The following is a 22,041-nucleotide window of genomic DNA, read 5'->3' as shown; positions in this document are numbered from 1 at the left end:
ATTCTTATATGAAACACACATTATTCATGAAAAACGTCATCATTTCTCATATATGTTTAAAAATTATCTTATTCATTGGATTGCTGGGGTGAAAACACAACGCTGACCGTGCTAAAGGAGGATGTCTTTATGGTTATAGGAGAAATCTGGAAAAAGTATATTTAAAATTTACATCTTTTCCAAATAATAATGCCGCACTTTCTGCCAAATTTAATTACGAATTGATTTATTTTATTCAACGTTATTTGAATTGTACAAATTGGGAGAGTGACTTTAACTCATTCGATGTCTTCTTAAACCAACTGTCGCCCGCCAACTTTTGCATTGTTGGGACTTCAACGACCGAATTGGTTCTGAGCAATGCCTAGAAAAGCAACTCCTTCAAGAGTTCCCACATATAAAAGACACTTGTCACTCAAAAGACAACGTGCTTAATACCTGTGGTAGACGTCTTTTAGAGACACTTGACATAGGCCGAATTGTGCTGAATAGTAGAATTAATGGGGATCTAGATGGTGAAATAAGTTAGTTACTTAACCAGAACCGGCCGTGCGATAGAACAGTGTTGGTAGAGCTTGACTTATCAAAAAACTTTGATATTGTCAACCATGCCACGCTGTTTGAGGACATTGAAAGCACTTCCCTCCGGCCGAGTTTGAAACGTTGGATAATCTATATGTGTGTACCCCGGTCATACGTGGAGTTCCGGAACAAGAAGTCCTAATACCGTAGGTTTAAACAGGGAGTTCCCCAGGGCGGAGTAATTTCTCCGGAACTGTTTAACCTCTACCTTTCCGGTATTCCACGCCCTCCGGACGGAATCTGGATCTGTCAGAATGCCGCCTTGAGGACTGCGACAGGGTGCCTCCTCATGACACCAGTGGACCATCTTCATGAGGAGACGAAGATCCTTCCCTTACGTCAGCATAGCAATATGCTTTCGTTGCAGTACCTGCTCGGGTGTTTCAGGGATAGGACTCCCCCACCCAGGCGTGTCAGGAAGGATCTGCATGATCTACAGAGAGAGGTCCAACGATACAAAAGGGAGCCTCTAGATCAAGTTGCCTAACGAGCAGGTCTGAATGGCATTCATACAGATTCAGTAGCCGCAGCGCTGAACGGATACAAAGTGAATGCTGACCTCGGAGCTCACCCCCCACCCATAGCAGCTGAAGAACGTCAGCTGCCCTGACAAACCAGAGTAGTCTTGGCCCAGTTACGTTCTAGATGGAGTCCGTACCCAATACGAGTTGAGTCGACTGCACGACTCAACTCGTATTGGGCACGAATTGATGACCAGGTGCAGGACGTCTGCCCAGCATGTGGAACAGGCCCTCATACCACACTGCACTTATTCAATTGCCCAGCCAAATCTACTCACCTTACTCCGGAAGATCTGTGGTTACAGCCAGTGGAGGTAGCTGCATTTCTAAATCTGGAGACAGAACTAAAGGAAATTTAAACAGAAAATATACAATTCTTATAAACTGCTACAACTGTGTTGGTTTTGTATGCTCTGTAACATACACACTTAACTTTGTGGCCCAATGTTGCCCAGAAGCAACAACATGTTTTAGAGTTTATATTTAATATAGAGCTAGTAGATAAATATTATTTGGATTTCATATGGACGACACATATCAAAAGAAAAATAAAAAAAAATCAAAATTTTGGTTATGTTATGAGTTTTTAACAGCCTGTTTTTGTAAAATTCCAAACGAACGAATTCGAGTGACTTACGACCAAACTCCTTGGTTTTGAAAAATATGTCATTTATTTTTGTTTTAAATCAGAAAACATTTATAAACATAAATAAAGGCTTGGTCGTAAGTCACTCGAATTCGTTCCTTTGGAATTTTACAAAAACAGGCTGTAAATATAGAGAAGATAAATTTGTGTATACAGTCGAATTAATGTTAATCGCTTCGTATTCAAATTTTATGATTCTTGTAAAAATGATTATAGAGAATAATTTAAAATAATTTTTCTGTCGATTTTGCATTTAATTTTCTTGATATTGGACTTTTTCCGAAAGAATGTACTGCATCTCACCGAATGCAAAGAAGGATGTAGCGATGTCTATTTTAGTGCATTTTTGTAGGATAGTTGCATTAAATCTGTGAACAGAAATTTGTTCTAAGATAGTGGAAGATTCGGGGCTCAAAGGGTTAAAAATTGAAAACTAGCCATTTTCTTTCGGACCATATGCCATTGGAACATGTACTTCACATTCCAAACACACATAATACAATTAAAAGAAATAATGAACCAGCAAAACTTCTTTGCAACAATCAGGCTTCTTATACATACAAAAACTCAATAACGTTCCAGCGCTTTTATAATAGTAAAGCTAGTAAAAGGAAACATTTCAAAATCGCTCTCAGAGTACAAAATTATTTGAAAAGTTCGGGAACGAAAATTCCTGTTTACAATTTTTACTCGGACAAATTTTTCGAGTAGAATGTTTACAAAGAGAACACAATTTTGTTTTGTGTTCTCTTAAATTTGGTTCAATGTTTTACCAGTTTTGTGGGTTCAGGAACGGGTTTCGAGTAAAAAGTTGAAAATTAGTAGATTCTTTTAGGTTCTAGAACCTTAACAGACACTACAGCAACAGTCCGGATGTGTGTATAGGCGTGTCATGGTCGAAACTATCAAAAGTTTAATACGAACCGTTGATCCAAAAAAAAAAAAAAAACACTATTTTGAGCCCAAACAAAAATGATTCAATTGGAAATGTGCGAGTCTGCGCTAAAAAAAGGATGTGCCATCTTAACATATATAGAAGAGTCAACACAGTAGGCAGTAGAATGAGCTACCTATGTGCTACTAATGAATTCAGAATTTACTTAGGTCCAATCGGTTCCAAATGTTGACATGTTTTTCTGGGAGAGAATAGTTATCGTATGAACTAGGAAGAAATTACTTATTTTTTAACTTAGATTGTCGTCAAAAAAAAGGCGAATTTCGTTTTTTTTAAGTCCGCCATTTTGTTAATTTTTGATCGATGTCGTAGTTCATACGAGAACCAAACATGTACTCTTTCTAACACCCTTGGAATTTCCGGATTCCGATGTTCCAGTGATGAGTTATCATGCCAGCCATCAAAAATAAGGACTTTTCGTTAATCACCAAAAACAACATCAAACAACGTTCCCACGACAATCGGATCTACGCTCCGGAACGACCCGAGTCATACACGGCCAGGGATTGTCAACTCAGCAACAGCTGTACAAAACAATTGCTTTTCGCCTATGTGAGCAAACAACACTAGCCGATTTGCTCAAGATGCTGTTAATCATGGCTGGTATTGAGCAGAACCCTGGACCCCCACCCGTGTGTCACAGTAGGATTACGCGTAACCTTGTCCAGGTGCAATGCAGTCAGTGCCTAGGTTGGTGTCACCTAAGGCGCTCCTCTGGCTTATCCAGTCATCGTGACTGGACAAACTCAATTGTGACAAGCTGTTGTAGCACCCCTTCCACTGCAAGTTCACAACTTCCACTGCAAGTTCAACAACTAGTGATAACACTGGAACATCCCGCTCCATCTGGAATTGTTCAGTTTGCAGGAATGTCATCAGGAGGAATGTTACGTCTGTCCGTTGTAACAGATGCAATAACTGGTGCCACATGAGAAGGTACACAAATCTGTGCTCTCACCGAGATTGGCGGACTGCAGTTTAAATGCCACCTCAACCAGCACTCCTTTAAGAATTCCACTCCTTTAAGATCTTGCAATTAAATTGTCATGTCTCAGACCATCAATAAAGTAGTGGAGATCACCAATTTCATGCATGTGCACAATGTAATAATTGCAGCAATACAGGAGACAAAGCTGACTGAAGATATCAGGCTCAACTCCCACGTCATCGTCAGACAGGACAGACAGCGCAAACCATGGTGGAGGTATAGCGTTTATAATTAACCGAAATGTTAATTATCAGCTTGTCCACCCACTGTCCCAAGACCAATATCTTGAGGTTATGATTATATCAGTGCAATCACGAGGAAGCACGCTGGAGATAGTCAAAGTCTATATCCCGCTCGTAAACAGCATAGGGCCAAGTTATCACCCCTCTATCCAGCACCTCCTCGTGGGTGCTAACAAAGTAATTACCGGTAACTATGCGTATTGATATACGCAAATTCATAAACTACAACAAAGCCAACTGGCATGGCTTTATAAATGATGTTGATAGTGCCTTAAATCAGCAGTCACCCCTGATGTGCCAAAAAGGGTGAGAATATACTGAGACATGCTATTCTCCGGGAGGCCAAGCGTTATATTGCTACAGCCCGTCTTGTAGATCAGCATGACCACTTAAGGCAGGTCAGGCCGGATGACAAAGGATTGCACCCATGATGGAATTGCGAGCATATGTGGAATTCCGAGGCAGAAATTCGAAATATCGCAAAATCGAAATTGGCGTATCGCAAGGAGGAGTAATGTCACCACTCCTTTTAACCTGTACCTTGAGAAGCTTTAACCACAAGGCATCAACCAGAAACGGCTTCAAAAAATTAAATAATTTTCGTTTTTGCAAAATAGTCAGGCTGAATCCCAGTTTGTTTTTAAAAAAAAAAACAACTATTTATTAGTGGGGAATGTATGGCATTGTTTGTCGAGGGGTAAGGCAGGGAAGACTACAGTTCGGTTCACGCCACTGATCCTCATCTGTTCCCTTAGTTTTTTGTTGGGATATTCTCCACAGAAGCTATTGCTTCAATACAAAAAACCTTTCACACCCAAATGTCTCTTGTAACAAAGCGAAGTACTTAGCTGACCAACGACATAAACTGCATGAGAATTTCGCTGGTGTCTCACTTCGAGGTTAACAAGGCATTTACAAACAATACCATACCTTCCCACTGTTGTGTGTTGTCACATCGCGACAAATACACACAACGACTTTGTTGGTGTTGCTAGTATACAGCAATAAACCAAACAGTTTAGCCGTGCCTGCGTCTACAACTTCAGTAGTATTGGCAGTTTATTTGGGATACCATTTGTATTTTGTTTTTTTGCAAAATAGTCATGCTGAAACCCAGTTTGTTGTTTTTATAAAAAAAACAACTATTTTTTAGTGGGGAATGTATGGCATTGTTTGCTGAGGGGTAAGGCAGGAAAGACTATAGTTTCGGATTACGCCACTGATCCTCATCAGTTTCATTAGTTTTTTTTTATATTCTCTCCAGAAGCTATTGTTTTTTATAAAAACAACAAACTGGGATTCAGCCTGACTATTTTGCAAAACCAAAATACAAATAGTATCCTAAATAAACCGCCAACACTCCTAAATAATTTTCTCAATATTTGCTACCAGAATGTAAGAGGGTTAAATACAAATTTATACTGATAGTCATGTAAAAAATATCTGTGCTTAATACTGAAATTCTAAATTCAAAATATCAATTTTTTAGAAAAGATCGGACAAATAAAAGGGGCGGTTGTGTCCTCATCGCAATCGACGCCAAATATTCCACTGATGTAATCCAATTAAATCATTTAACTGATATAGAAATTGTCGGCATATCCATTGAATTGGGTAAATTTTAATTATTCGTCACTTGTTCATATATTCCTCCTTCATCGCAGCTTGATAATAAATAAAATGCCATCTGCGAAGTGGCTTTCATTGCCAGAGTCAGAAGCTCTTACTCCATTGACATCTGATATAATTTAATTTAATTTACTTCTGAAATTATTAGTCGATTTTGTGACATTAATCTCCAACAAGTAAATAATATAGTAAATAATCAGGAGAAAATCCTTGATCTAGTCTTCGTAAATCATACACCATATTTTGAATTAGTTAGAATACCTCATATTTGTATTCCTGAAGATAATTATCACCCAACCTTATGTATATCCATGATACATGATTATTTAATTTCTGACAATTCGTCGAACTCATTGAAAACTACTTTTAACTACAAAAAAAAAACGAAGTTTTGCAAACTCAACTCACTTATCTGTAAATAGGACTTCTATATGCCTTTGTAAGAGTCCTATTGATGTCGAGTCTACAATAGATACATTTTATCTTACTCTAAACAAATTTATTTCTGAATGTGTTCCTATTGTTAAAACTATAAACTCTATCATAGTTTATGGAATACACGCGAATTGTCAAGTATAAAAAAACTCAAAAAACAAACTTTTTAGAAAAAAAAATCTGGCTCTTCTATAGACTATGCTAACTATTATGTTGCTAGATCAAATTATACAATAGAATCCCGAAGGTTCTAAAAAGAAACGTTTATTCTAAGCCTACTATTTTAAAATACAATAACCAAGAATTTTCGAAAAACTCCGAAATTGCAGAATGTTTTGCAAATGTTTTGCCACGACTTATTCTAATACTACTTATCAGATTAAAGATCCATATCCTTATGAACTATCAAAGATAGATCAAATATTTATGCCCTTCTTACAAAGTCGAGAGGTCTCTAAAAATCTTCGTAGTTTAAAATTTATTAAATGTCCAGGCCCTGATTGTATACCCACTATAATTCTAAAGAATTGTTCAGATACATTAGCATTATCTCTAACGTTATTATTTAATCATTCCCTTAAATATGGTTATGTTCCTACTTGTTGGAAGAAGTCTTATGTAATACCCTTACACAAGTCTGGTAGTCTAACAAATGTCTCTAATTATAGAGGAATTGCTAAATTAAGTGCTATTCCAAACTGATACAATTTATACAGACTTTAGTAAAGTCACCTATACCCGATTCAATTGTTTGTAAATGATTTGCCAAATTCTGTATCGCATTCCAAATTGCTAATGTATGCAGATTATGTCAAGTTGTTCATTACCCATCACTATGAAAAGCAAGCTGATTTACTCCAGCATGATTTAAATAGCCCATTTCAATGGTGAAGCCTAAATTGTATGGACTTGAATTTAAATAAATGTAAACATATGTGTTTTTCTAGAAATTCTTCTTCGATAAGACATAACTATATTAATGGTTCGGTTTTATCAACTGTAGATTCTTTCGTTGATCGTGGTATTCTAATTAATACGAAATTAAATTTTAACCATCATGTTATATCTATGGTAAATAAAGCCTATGGTGTCTTAGGATTTATAAACAGTGGGCCAAAGAATTCTCTGATTCATACATAACGAAACAACTATTTACGTCTCATGTTAGACCTATTTTAGAATATGGTTCTGTTGTATGGGATCCCCAATATGCAATATATTCTGATAAAATCGAATCCGTGCAGAAACAATTTTTACTTTTTGCACTGAGAGGTTTACATTGGAATAGTAGTTTTGTGTTGTCATCTTATACTAGCAGGTTAAAATTAATTCGTTTGCCTACATTGAAAAGTATACGTATTATGTTGAATACTATGATGGTATTAAAAATATTAATAGACCTTCGGATTTCCTAATTTCTTCTAGAATAAATGTTCCTGTCCGATCTAGTAGACACTACCAACTGTTATATGAAGACTTCCATCGCACGAATTACTCTATGAAAGATCCTCTTAGTAAAATGTGTATTGACTTTAACTCTATACTCTGTATACTCTAATGTAGATTTTTGCTTGAGCGTAGAACAAATAAAATCTAATATTATTGTATTTTTAAATGAGTAGTAAAACTTAATAACAAACTGGCTGTTGAAGTAGATTCTGTAGCTGGTTTTCTATTCCACTCTCAAATCCCATCATGATACGTATCATGGTGTGTACGCGATCCCTACGTAAGGGGAGGTCGACACGGGTGGGAAAGAGTGGCGTGAGAACGTCGAATAAAAAAAAAAGATGGTATAATATGCACATGATTGCACCGTCTTCGGGAGTAGACATTGACATAGCCAGACTAAACACCTACCTGTCAACCATCTCAACCTTCATGCAGGAAAGAATGTTGACTATATCGTCGTCAAAATCTACAGTTATCCTCTTTACCTCCTGGACGCGTGAACTAAGGCAAGAACTTGACATAAGATTCGATGATAGAATAATTCCGACTGTCCAACACCCAAAGATCCTGGGTGTTGTATTCGGTAACATGCTAAATTTCACTAAACACGCAGCGTACATTAAAGGGAAAAACCAGACAAGAAATAAGGACCTGAAAGCACTGACAGGAACCTCTTGGGGAAAAGACAAGGAAACCATAGTAGCGACTTATAAGGCCATCAGTCGCTCAGTCTTTAGCTATACGCCATTGGGTGCCTTTTTAAGTGGCACCCAATGGGGTAACCTACAAGTAGCACATAATAGTGCCCTCAGGATTGCTACCGGCTGCGTTTTGATGTCGAGCGTGGATCACTTACATGAGTAGACGAGGATACTGCCGGTACGGCAACATAATTTGTTGCTTTCTAGACAGTTTCTCATGGCCTGCCATCTGCCTAGTCACCCCAACCATTACATTGTGATGCAGGATCCTACATCAGACACTTCCGCCCGGACATCCAAGGCGTAATACCAACTGGCATCAACAGACTGTCAATAGCGGCAGGCCTGAAGCAGCTGCATACCAGAACGGTCCAAGAAGCCGCCAACGGATACAGCCCCAACAACGTCCTTAACTGTCATCCACTAGCAATCTCTGAAAACGAGAGACATCTTTCCAGACTCACCGGAAACACTTTGGCACAACTCCGGTCGGGATGGAACAACGTCCCTGACATGCAAGATCAATGTCCAAACTGTCAACAGTCCCCGACAATACGGCAACAGTCCCCCCAATTTCTGCAATTACCATCTGATTTATAACCCAAATATATAACATAATTTACTATATTTCGTCAGCGGGTTCTACGATACCGGATTATCCCGATATATTTCGGCCAACGGCTGCCAACCCAGTTATATATGTTTGTATTGTTTTTCTGTTTCGGGAGCAACATATCCCGGAATGCTTGCTCCGGATTCTTTTGGTCCGTGCCGGGATCGAACAAAACCCCGGACTGTGGTTCTGTTCGGTTTGCCAGAACATCATTCACCACAGGTCAGTGTCGGTGAGATGCAATGGGTGCAGGGATGGGTCCACTTCAGGAATTGTTCCGGGTTGGCCCGGTTGCGAGATTACAGCGATAGGGATTACGTGGATATCGTGCTGCGACAGCGCAATCCCCAGCGAGTCTTCGTCGTCGTCTTCTTTGTCGGAGTACGGAACTCCACCGCAGTCTCCTCAACAGCAACTAAGTATGCAGCACTTAACACCGCCGTTGCTGTTTCCACCCCTGACAGTGCATCGTTTCTGCAATTTAATTGCAACGGTCTTCGAGGAAAAATAGATGAGGTAGTGAACTTTATAAATCGAAAGAATATTTTGGTCGCGGTGGTGCAGAAAACCAAGCTCAATGAAAATTGTAGCCTACAGCGTTATGATGGTTACAACGTTCTGAGGAAGGATTGCACCAGAAGTGGAGGTCAGGGTCAGGGAACTTACGTTGGAGATCAGCAGATTAGTCGCGGAGCACAAGCGGAATTCATGGTTGGAGCACCTGAAGAGTTGCAACATTGGTACCGGAGTAAGTAAACTGTGGGCAACGGTTAAGTCGCTCTCGAACGCTGGTAAGAAGGATGATAGGACCTCAGTCACATTTAACGACGAAACTGTGACTGATCCGAAGAAATGCGCAAGTCATTTTAACCTACAGTTTGTCGAGCATCCCGAGAGCGACAGGGCGAAGAGAAGAGTACTTCGTCGTATAAGATCTCTTCCAGACGCGAAGTCATCTAAAGCGTTGTGCCCTGATGGAATATCTATGTGTATGCTGAATCAGCTGGACGAGCCAGGAGTCGAGTACTTGACCAACGTCCTCAACTTGTCGATAGCCTGGACTATGGGCAGGGTGGTCCCGCTACTGAAGCCGGGCAAGGATGCCAGCAAAGGTGAATCTTACAGGCCGATTTCACTTTTGTCTACAGTAGCGAAGAACCTTGAGGCTTTACTCCTCCCGATCATAAGAGGAAGCTATCCAGTTGCGGATAATCAGCATGGATTCCGTAAACAACACAGTACAACAACAGCGTTGCACGCCATTTCCACGCATATAGGAAGAGGACTTAACCAGAACCGGCCGTGCGATAGAACAGTGTTGGTAGCGCTTGACCTATCAAAAGCTTTTGATACTGTCAACCATGCCACGCTGTTTGAGGACATTGAGAGCACTTCCCTCCGGCCGAGTTTGAAACGTTGGATAATCAACTATATGCGTGTACCCCGGTCGTACGTGGAGTTCCGGAACAAGAAATCCAAACCCCGTAGAGTTAAACAGGGAGTTCCCCAGAATGGAGTGATTTCTCCGGAACTGTTTAACCTCTACCTTTCCGGTATTCCACGCCCTCCGGACGGCATAGAAATCGTTACATATGCAGATGATTGTACGATCATGGCGTCGGGTCCCATTGTTGAGGACATATGTGTGAGGTAGAACGCCTATCTCATCGATTTAGCAGCATTCTTCAAAGCGAGGAATATGAAAATATCCGCCTCGAAGTCGTCAGCCACACTATTCACCACATTGACTGCGGAGATAAGAATGCCGTTGAATGTGCAGGTCGAGGGGCATACAATTTCGACCACCAACTATCCCAAAGTACTCGGGGTCACATTCGACAGCATGTTCAAATCGTCCGAGCAAACCACAGCTATCTGCGATATATTGAAAAGTAGGAACAAGGTCCTCAAGTCGCTTGCCGGCAGCACTTGGGGCGCGATAGGTCGGTCTGTGGCTAGCTATGCGGTTCCAGTGTGGTCTGCGAATTCCAGTGATACGCAATAAAGAAGTATTCAGACCTGTCAGAATCCCGCCCTGAGGACAGCGACAGGGTGCCTAGTCATGACACCAGTGGACCATCTTCATGAGGAGACGAAGATCCTTCCCGTACGTCAGCTTAGCAATATGCTTTCGTTGCAGTAGCTGCTCGGGTGTTTCAGGGACGATCATCCCAACCATCATATGGTGGATAGGACTCCCCCACCCAGGCGTGTCAGGAAGGATCTGCATGATCTAGAGATCCTGCACCCATAGCAGCTGAAGAACGTCAGCTGCCCAGACAAACCAGAGTAGTTTTGGCCCAGTTACGTTCTGGATGGTGCAGTCGGCTCAATTCGTATTGGGCACGGATTGATGACCAGATGCAGGATGTTTGCCCAGCATGTGGTACAGGCCCTCATACCACACTGCACATATTCAATTGCCCCGCCAAATCCACTCACCTCTCTCCGGAAGATCTGTGGTTACAGCCAGTGGAGGTAGCTGCATTTCTAAATCTGGAGACAGAACTGAGGGAAACTTAAACAGAAAATATACAAATCATATAAACTACTACAACAACAGCAACACATTATCCCAATCCCAAGGCAATAGCTTTGTCAATCAATCTCACCAGCACCTACATTCATCCTAACCACACCCCACTTGCACACAGGCACACGTCAAATCTAATTAAAACTAAAATTTAGTAGTCTTCAACAGTAGAAAACAATTGTCTGCAGACAACCTGTTACAACAAAAAAAAAAAAAAAAAAACACGACCAAATTTTGCAAATTATTTTTCTTCTCTGTTAAATCTTAAATTATATATGTGTAAAGTTACAAATCTTAACATGCATTGGCATTCATTTACCAGCCCAATGAAAATCTTGAAATTTTAAAATCGAGAATGGCCCCTTAAACCCTGTTTTGTTTGCCCTTTACCTAAACGACCTGTCTCTGATGCACTTTCGCATGATGTAAACGAACGGGCTCTCCGATTAAAATTCTGCTTTATTCCGCAGATCATATTATAATATTATCCGATTCTGTGGATAAGCTACAGCGAATGATTGACTCATTGTACGAGTACGGTAATTTGTGGTGCTTAAAAGTAAATTTAGAAAAATCGAAAATTGTAATATTTCGTAACGGATCAAGAATATCTAACACGCTCTGCTGGAAATACGGGAAAATAATATAGAAATCATTAATAGCACGGTGAGACACGAAAATCATTCAGGGGTTCTAATGTACCAATTCTGTTTAGTTTATATATTTATATTATTCTTTACTTTCGAGGAGTATAATTTTTCCTTTCAAACAAGATATATATTTGGTAAATCGGTTGAGGATTGGCTGAGTTACAGTGGTTGAAATGTGAAAAAATACGCATAAAAAGACAAAATTTAGTTTTCTTCGGACTGTACGATGAAATTATGATATCAAACCGTATACGTTTATTTACAACTAGCATATGCCCGCAACTTCGTTAGCGAATGTAGGAAATATTTTAAAAATGTATTAAAAAACATATAGATATATATTAAATCGATCATATTACTATACGTCAAACAGGTGCATATGATCTAGTTATCCAGCACCTTTTAAATCTATACTTTGTAAATTAATTTACAAATTATATAATAAATAAAATAAAATAAAATGTATTAAAAAATTATTTTATTTTCAGAGAAAATTAATATAGACCATGAATTAAATTTGAGTACCATTTAGTATCAAATTTTATTATTCGAGCTCTAAAGGTTCACCCAAATCCAAATTTTACCAAATTTTCCATTCTACACCTCCATAGTGATCCTTAATCATTCCTACTGTATCGGTTCACCCACTATTCAAATTGTATCAAATTTAGTACACAGCAGTAGTACTTATTTCTAAAACCTCCTTCCTATCCCAAACCTACACTCCCACAGTAATCCTAAATCCAGGTTTCAGGATTCCAACTTTATCGGTTGACCCACAATTCAAATTGTACCAAATTTCCAAAACTTTCTACTTAACCCAAACAACACCCCCACAGTGATCCTAAATCTAAGTTTCAGGATTCAAACTCTATCGGTTCACCCACAATCCGAATTGTAACAAATTTAGTACACAGTTGTGCGAATTTCCAAAATTTCCTACTTAACCCAAACCAACACTCCCACAGTGATCCTAAATCTAAGTTTCAGGATTCAAACTCTATCGGTTCACCCACAATACAAATTGTACCAAATTTAGTACACAGTAGTACGAAGTTCAAAGACTTCCAACTTAACCTAAACCAACACCCCCACAGTGATCCTAAATCCATTTTCAGGATTCAAACTCTATCTGCTCACTTACAATTCAGATTTTACCAAATTTAGTACACAGTAGTACCAATTTCCAAATCTTCCTACATACCCCAATCCTACACTTCCACAGTGTTCATAAATCAAAATATCAGGATTCCAGATTTTTCGGTTCACCCAAAAAAAAAATCGTACTAAATTTAGTACATAATATTACCAATTTCTATACCCTCCTATATACCCACAGTGATCGTGCATCAAAATTTCAGGATTCCAACTCTATCGCTTCACCCACAATTTAAATTGTACCAAATTTAGTACACTTAGTACAAATTTCTAAAACTTTCTACATACCCCAACCCTTCACCGCCACAGTGATCCCAAATCCAAGTTTCAGGATTCCACTTCTATCACTTCACTCACAATTTAAATTGTATCAATTTTAGTACACATTTCTAAAACTTCCTACATGTCTCAATCTAACACCTAAACAGTGATCCAGACTCCAAATTTCATGATTCTAGCTCTATTGGTTCACCTGTAATTCAAAAAAAGTACTAAAAAGTGCTAATAGTGGAGCTAGAATTGAACTTGGAGCTAAAACTCTGAAATTTGATGGAGTGTACCAAAGGGTTTTTGGAAATTCGAACTATAACTATCCGAAAATGTACTAAATTTTGGTACAATTCTGTAGCATGTGAACGGATAGAATTAAAAATTTGAAATTTGGAGTGTGAATTAAGGTTGAGAAGTAGGGTCTATTTAAGGAGATGGTTTTGAAAGCGTGTACTCATGTGTACGAAAAGTACTATATGGTACTATATTTGGTACAAATTTAATTTGGAGATACAAATCGAGCTGGAATCCTGGAATTTGAAATTAAAATTACCGCCGGAGTGTAGGATTGGGATATGAACGTAGTTTTGGAAATTTGTTACTTATGTGTACGAAAAGTACTAAATCGTACTATAATCGGTACAGTTTGGATTTGGGTTATCCTATAGAGCGGGAACAATGAAATTTGGAGTCAGGATCACTGTAGGGGTGTGGGATTGGGGTCAGGATTCAGTTTAAGACAATAATACTTATGGGTACTGAATGGTACTAAATTTGGTACAATTTGAATTTCCAAAAACCCAGCCTTATCTGTCACATTTGGACCAAGAGTGACCCTCACCCAAAATTTCAAGATTCTAGCTTCAGCAGTTTCGTCTGGGCGTTGATGAATCGTTAAATCAGTCAGTCAGTCAATCAGTCAGTCAATCACTTTACTCTTTTATTAGTATAGATAATTCAATTAAATTACATTTTCATGGACTTAATTTTTTTTTAATTTTAAATTTTCTTTTGTTGCGAGAGGGAATGGAATTATGTAAACATTTATGTAGTAATGTGTATAAGAATAGGTTTCTAATTTAGTTAAACTCATTAATAATTAATATTCTATATTGTAAACAACGTGCTAAGTATATATACACTGTTTTAAATCCTCTTGTGTCATTTAAGAAATAGTACTGCCTGTACTCTTTCAAAACAGAGCATTTTCCAATAAAATGAAACATTTAAATTAAATAGTGTTCAGAGGCCCACGGAGGAGAAATTAAAACATCGAGAGTTCAGGTCTAACAATCCACCCCTATCTTTGATAAGAACACCAGCCATGTATAAGAAGGATAACTGATTAAAGCTTATGATTCACCGAAGTATGTTAATTGTGAACATTGGTCGTATAAGTTTTATTATATTACGGGTAATATTTCTTAGGCAAGATGATCCCAATTTCACGACCTTTGTTCACAATTAACATACTTCGTAAGCTTTAACCCGCTATCCTTCTTACATGGCTGGTGTTCTTATTAAAGCTAGGGGTGGATTGTTAGACCTGAACTCTCCATGTTTAATAAATAAAAAATATTTTGAATTACCTTATCTCCTTTGGCACATGGTGTAAACCACATTTTCATAAAAACTTCCGTAACCAATTTTTGGATACCTTCTTCGTCGTTAACACGTCTGATCATCTTGACACATATCTCCGGTATTTTTTTAAAATCTGGATATTCTATGCATATGTCGCGAAGAATCTTAATAACACGCTTTCGGACGGATACACCTGTATCCTAAAAATATATATATATATATTGTATGAAAATTTAAAAAAGCATCAACAATTTGTGTGTACCAACCAATATTCTTGTAGATAACATGTCGTAATACTGATCTATAAGTTCTTCGTTGCTGAGTACAAATTTTCCAATCAAGTCAACCGCTGCTTCTCGCACGGAAATAGCCGCATCCAAAAACTTTTGATTTACTCCCACTTGCATATCTTTTCGTTTCAGAACAAATGGATCCACTTCCACAATATTAGCTAGGCACTTCATTGCTCTAGTTCTAACAGCAATTGAAGGTTCGCTAAAAGTACACAAAGAACTGATTACTCCAATTTAAAAAATAATGTTATAGGTACGTACTTTACAACTAATATAATTTTTTTTAAGTAGCCATCAAATGATTGGCTGAATGGCCTTTTTGCTCCCAGGTATTGTGCTATAAGTTGAGCATTATTATAGTCAATATAAGTCTTGATATGTTGAGTTGTATGGTTACTAATATCAGCAGGAGAGGCGTACGGTTTTATTTTTGAAAGAAGATATTTCTTTCGTTCTTCCAGGCTTTTGAAAATCTCTAGGTTCAATTCTTGATCAACAACAGATGAGTTGAAGCTATCAAATTCGTTGGCGTTTTTTTCATCGCCGCTTTCTAAATCACTTTCAGCGTGCGAAGAATCTGAAGACACACCTATAAATAATAAAAATAATATTATATATGTATATACATATGTAATTAAATAATATTTTAAATACTCAAGTAATCAAGCGTATTAAAAAAAAACTCAGATAGATTCTAATACATATATTTCGTAAGATTAAAAAATTCAGTAAAATTATTTGAGGACAATTTACAATTTTATTATTATATGACACAAATATCTGTCGAAATGAAATATATCTAGAAGTGCTTAAATTAAAACAAACATAAAACGAGATATTGAATACGTAATTGAAATGTTGAAAATTTAGTTAAGCTTTGATTGTAAACGTGTGATTTGAACATTTTTTAGTAGAAAATTCGAACATTTTGTTTACTTCAAATATAAAGAAGATTCTTATTTCCCACAACAAAGGTATATATTTAATTGTAACTACAATCGGTGATTTTTAATTTTAGTTTGTTTTTTAAGCCGAAAAGGGCCTTTAAAGGGGACGAAGCATGGACTCTTATTAAAAACATTTCTGCGAGAAGGTATTCTACCCTCTGAAAACTCAAATACTCCAGGAGGTATTGCTACACAATCTGACCCTCACTGATGATGAGCGGAACACCAGGGTGATTCCGGCCAAGTTTACTCAGGAAGTTTGCTGTGGCTCTAACGAAGAGAGTATGGGCCGTTATGACCAACCGAGAACATGTCTGACTCCCACTGCACCTAGTCGGCACATGCCAGAAAAAAGCTACAGAGGCAGGCTGGGACTGGATCGATATCAGATTACAGGTAATCTAACGAGATCCCGACAACGGTCGGTGATTCAAAGGTTGGGCCTGCCCGAGAAGCATCTGATTCTAAGAACTATAAACGAGCCACATCATATATTCCCAAGTTCGTAGAGCGAAATGCGAAGTTCAAGAGAACTTACCCTCACGCTTTTCATTGTGAACTGCAGGTTGAAATTGTCACGCATTGTCAAAGCGGCAAAAAAAAACATACGACAGACCGACTACAGTGGTGACCGATAAATTGGCAATTATCGACAGAGCTGACGCTATGGATACATTTTGAAGCCGGTATTCGTTCGGCCACGATGGGAATCGACAGTTGGAAGCGTCTTCCATCAAAATAATGTCAATGTTATCAACTGTCTGAACAAGAAATTGCGAGATTTTATAGATCGGACGTTGGATGACTTTGGGAAGAAGCTAATGTTGCTGAGGTCTCCCTCCATAACTGAGATTCCTTCACTAAATTAAACCTAATATGTCTATCTAATTACAGCAACGGTAAAAGGTGCACAGTCAGACTGCAGCATTGGTACTGGGATGACCACAGTCAGATGCTCGACGAAATGATGTGTATATGCAAGTGATCCTAGGATGCAACGCAAATGCGCACCCATTCCAATGAGGTAATAAGGACACAAACATAAGGGGTGAGTCTATATTCGTATTTATGTTATCATAGTCTTAATGATATGTTATAAAATTTTAAACGTAGAGATAGTAAGGACTCGCCCTAATCCTCTCAAATCTAGATGAATCCGTCATCAGGAACTGAGGGTACTTGAAGAATGTTCCGTCTCGGGTCAAACTGTACAACATGGAGCATGAGACGTCGTTCCAGTATCATTAGCTTCTTCAAGTAGAAACCAGGACAATTAACAAGCCAGCAGGGATTTTTTCTTAATTTTGTTGTAAAACAAATAGCAAATCCGTCAAAAAACATATGTCTTTTGTTGATAGATATTGGATGCAGTTCGTAACGTATTGAACAAAGCTATTTTTCGTACCGCACTTTCTCTCGGAATTGGCACACCATTTTGGAAAAAATGGGAATTCAAAAACTCTCGGAACATGTCGCATGGGCGATTATATTCATTTCCATTCACAACTTTATCTTTTTTATTTGTTATATACATACTTTTTAAGTCACCTAATTTGGCAAATGACACCCTCTAGTGGAACTTTTCGAAATCATCAATACTGTTAAATTCGCTAAACGCTTTGAGTCTCTGCCGTTTTATTAAAATCCTAAAATTGGTAATATATAAATGTAAAAACTGACGAAAGATTATTTTTTATTATTTATTGTTGTCATTACCAGAATAAATTAAGATTTATGCCTGAAGTTGAAAAATCCCAATGAAACGTTGGATGAACAAATTAATAGCCGGTTTCACTAAAACGATTTGGTTTCTGTAACAGCCTAACCTAAAATTCAACTACCTCGTTCGACGTAAAGTAGAACACATGTATTTATATGAATGCTACCGAAATACGTCGAACGTACAAAATTTCAATTTGAACAATTTCAATTTTGACAGAACGTATTTTTCATTTTTTTCTTTTGTTGAAAATAACATAACCAAGGCACATATATTAGGTAGTCGCATGGGCGAATTACTACAACAAAACAATTTTTTTGGTAACATAATATGTCAAAATTTGTAAACAAGGCAAATAAAATTTAATTCGCCTTGACATTTCAAAATTTAGGCAAATTTAATTCAACCAATCAGAAAAAAATGTTTTAATACCCTACACATCTATGTTAAAACTATGTGTTGCCTCAAGAGTTCGTAGCTGCACTACTCCTAGACTTAAAATTTTGTATATCGTTTATCATCTGTCCGTCTGTCCATTTTAATTTGTAATCTGATTATCATGATCCGAATCAAATGGTGATTGAAAAAATTATCTTCTGAAAACACAACATCAGCACTATTTTGAATAAACGATTCAGTATGTGTCGGCATCTTTCAATAATTTCCCTTGATGAATTCTGGAAATTTTGTATGTATATACTGTTCTGGCATAAGTCTACTTCTATTGGTTTTGGTAGAGTCCGGTTTATATTTAAACGCCACAATTATGACCCAAACCCAGGAAATTACGGAGATGGGGATCTGGCCTACGAATTAATATAACTATTTCATAATAATCGTTCAATATATTTTATTTGAAAAATCGCTAACTTTGAATTGTATGTTCTGAAAGATATAGATTAAAGACTGCAATTGTATTAATGTATGTACACAGAGGTGGTATTTACACACACTCCACTCTATTTTTGAGATAAATTGGGTATATCTCTCTTTCGGCTGAAGTTTTTAAAGTTCTGTTTTCGCAAAAGGTCCGTATCAGGTCATTTATTGAAAAGGAAATGATCCACAGAAAATGCAATTAAATCCGCGAAATTTTCAAAAACATTTGTTGCCAAATTTCGTGTTTTTGGAAGGTCAATTCCCGCTGTTGTAATAGATGGATTTTCACGAAAAAGATTTAATTTCATCCGAAACGTAAAAAACCTTACTGATCGCGGGTACCTATATCATTCAGTTGACAGATCTAAAAATTTGACCCGAAAAATAGGTTTTTTAGAAATTTGATCGCACAAATTGAATGAATGAATGAATGCTGAGAAGTCTAGCGTGATATACGACACGCCATAAAGGGGATGAAATAATTGTCGGTCTAGCTCGAGGTGGTTAACAGTTAATGCTACTGTAAAACCACCCCTTAGCTACTACATTGGCAAAATTCGCAAGATTTGCATCGAATGAGATAAACGTATCTGTGGGGATCATAATAATGAGATAACCGTATCTATGGGGTCACTCCAGAATCATATCCCTCAAGAGGGAAACAAAATGAAGTGAATTTGTGGGTCTATGCGATGATAAAGAAGAGACTGAATCGATCGAGCATCTTACATGTTGCAGGAGACATCTGTTTGGATGATACGAGATCGACACTCTGTAATTTTTCTCTGATATAGATCCCATTACAATTTTTAGCTTTGCAAGGAAACAGTCATGCCTGTGTTATCAAACTTAACCACAACACTTTTTCTTTTCATGCAATTTATTCTTTTTCCCACTTCTCTTATTTTTGCTATTTTATTTGTTTAGCTGTTATTGTTATTTTAATTTATCTAATTAATATTAATTATAAAATAAATGTGAATTAAAAATATGAATATAATACAAATTACCTTTCCGTTGCGCATTTTTATTGCGATTTTTCGTAATTTTCTTACGGCAAGCATATCGTTTGTCTCCTTCAGCAATCTTTCGACGCTGATAAATTATATCTCTATACCACTGCACCAAGTAAAAATGGCGTGCGTAGTCCCATATTAAATTTTCTTCCTGAGCATTTACAGCTAAAAAATCCAAAAGAATCTTTTGCAGAAATTCTGTTCTTTCCTCCTCGGGATCTAATTTAATATTGTTCTAAAAAAAAAAAACATGTAACATCTCCAGGTTTGTAGCTATAATTACTTACGTTAATTACTGGCAGGTCGCCTTCTCTTTCCTGTTCTTGTTTAATGGATTTTATCATAGAATCAATTATATTAACTTTGCATCGGGATTCTACAGTGTCTTTTCGCAAACGTGATGCTACAATTCCCAAGTAATCTAAAGACACTAAACGTATACTTTGCTCTATAGATTTATCAGATACATATCGTACTAACATAGTACCGAGAAGTGAAAGTAAAAGTTCAGATGCTGGCCATTCTGGTTTGTTTACCGTTGATAGCAAATCGTGAATAAAGTTTTCAAACAAAGGTCTGAAGTCTGTTTCATTAGTACGAGATTTGCATTTATTGAGAAAAGTGGTAAGAAAATTTCCACCAATACTTATTGCAACTTCATATTTCTTTAGTACTACTATATCAGAGTTATCCTTCTTGGGGTTATGAGGCAATTCCTTATTTTCACATTCACCAAGTTGTTCGTTTGAGCAAAGTGTATCTGGCAGAATTGTAGCACATTGAATCAGTTGAAGAACTAGAGCCGTAACCATTTGTATGTTACCTCCATTATTTGTTACTTTAAATGGGCGGAGATTACGTTTTGATGAAGGTAAACGGTCAATGGATGATAAAATATCTCCCAATATGCTACTTCGAATTTTGTCGTAGTTTTCCTTACGAAATATCTAAAAATATATATAAAATAAACAATTTAATATTAATTAAAAATAAAAGTATTAAATTAAGTCCATATTTTATTGACATATAAATCATTTGACAATTGGGCCACTTTTCAAGACTTTTGAAAATGTTCCGTTTAGGATTTCTGGAAATCCGTCCATTTTAGTCTGACAAAATTGTTGATAAAAATGTGTTTTAAAAATTAACACTCAGTTGACACGCTGAAGGGGTCTTTTCGGTCCCCTCTTCCTAAAATTATTGAAAACTAATTTAAAGAGGGGTATTCCGAAATTTACAAGTAAGAAATTTACAGTACAATATTATCTATATAAACAACAAATACAACGATGAATTAGCATACGTAAATAATTCAAAATCGTCAATATTACCACATCTGAGGACTATTTCGTCTATGACAAAATTATTCTACATCGAACTGCCAACCTATGTCTTCAAAATTTAAAATGTTTTTCATTTATATTTTTTGTATTTTAAATTAAAACCAAGGTGTATTTAATAAGGTGTATGCATCATATACAACAACAAATATTTTACAAAAACAACATTGTTGTTATAGAAATTAAATTGTCATGCTGACAATAAGTTTTTGACAAAAATCAAATCAGCTGGGATTTGCTGTTACCTTTTATAATTGTACCATGTTAAAAAGCCTAAATTTAAAGACAATTTTTGAAATCTAAATGTAATATTGAAAAGGTTTTCGACAATTTACTTTACAAACAATAAAGAAAAAAGTTTGAAACCATATGATTGTAACTTACACCTTATTAAATACACCTTGATTAAAACAGCATTTTTGACAGCTAATTGTACCAACAGCTGTGCTGATGCGGTTACCTTATTAAATCTGTTAACAACTAATAATAGCTGTGTTTGGTTACTTGTCCGGTAACATTTACTTTGTAGAGGAGGAGGTAAATATATACGGTTGAACAAATATGTGAATAACTCAACGTATTGTTTCGCCTTCTGCAATGAACTTCGGCCGTGCAAATTGAATTTATGCAGCTTGTCAAATGTGATGGCAAGATATTTTTTTATACTGGATTTAAAAGAAATTTCAATTCAATTCCACCATTCTTGGACATTTCCCAGCGTTTATGATACAAATGGAAAACGTTAAAAGAAATGGAGCCAATACACTTCATTGGGGGAATCCAATGCTGATCAATCCACATCTTGATTAATCCGAAAGGGATTTTATTTATAATCTTTACCAGGAATGGATCAATACCCAAATCAATCATCTTATAAATAATTCATT

At 37.0% G+C, this 22,041-nt stretch overlaps 1 protein-coding gene across 1 annotated transcript in view; it reads right to left on the bottom strand.

The window, feature by feature from the left end:
- Nucleotides 1-22,041, bottom strand: part of LOC133332889 (nipped-B protein) — a 120,281-nt gene that overhangs the window by 78,623 nt on the left and 19,617 nt on the right. The window contains exons 5-9 of the mRNA XM_061541256.1: nt 20,102-20,761; nt 19,809-20,049; nt 15,514-15,829; nt 15,226-15,454; nt 14,965-15,159 (exon numbers count right to left, since the gene is read on the bottom strand). Of these exons, the coding sequence (XP_061397240.1) occupies nt 14,965-15,159; nt 15,226-15,454; nt 15,514-15,829; nt 19,809-20,049; nt 20,102-20,761 (1,641 nt within the window). The remainder of the gene's footprint in view (nt 1-14,964; nt 15,160-15,225; nt 15,455-15,513; nt 15,830-19,808; nt 20,050-20,101; nt 20,762-22,041) is intronic.

Source organism: Musca vetustissima, unplaced genomic scaffold (genome assembly GCF_032173495.1).
Source record: "Musca vetustissima isolate MV318-11 ecotype Yass unplaced genomic scaffold, APGP_CSIRO_Mvet_v1 utg6462, whole genome shotgun sequence".
Taxonomy (NCBI): Eukaryota; Metazoa; Arthropoda; class Insecta; order Diptera; family Muscidae; genus Musca; species Musca vetustissima.
This window is presented reverse-complemented; position numbering and strand designations above follow the sequence as displayed.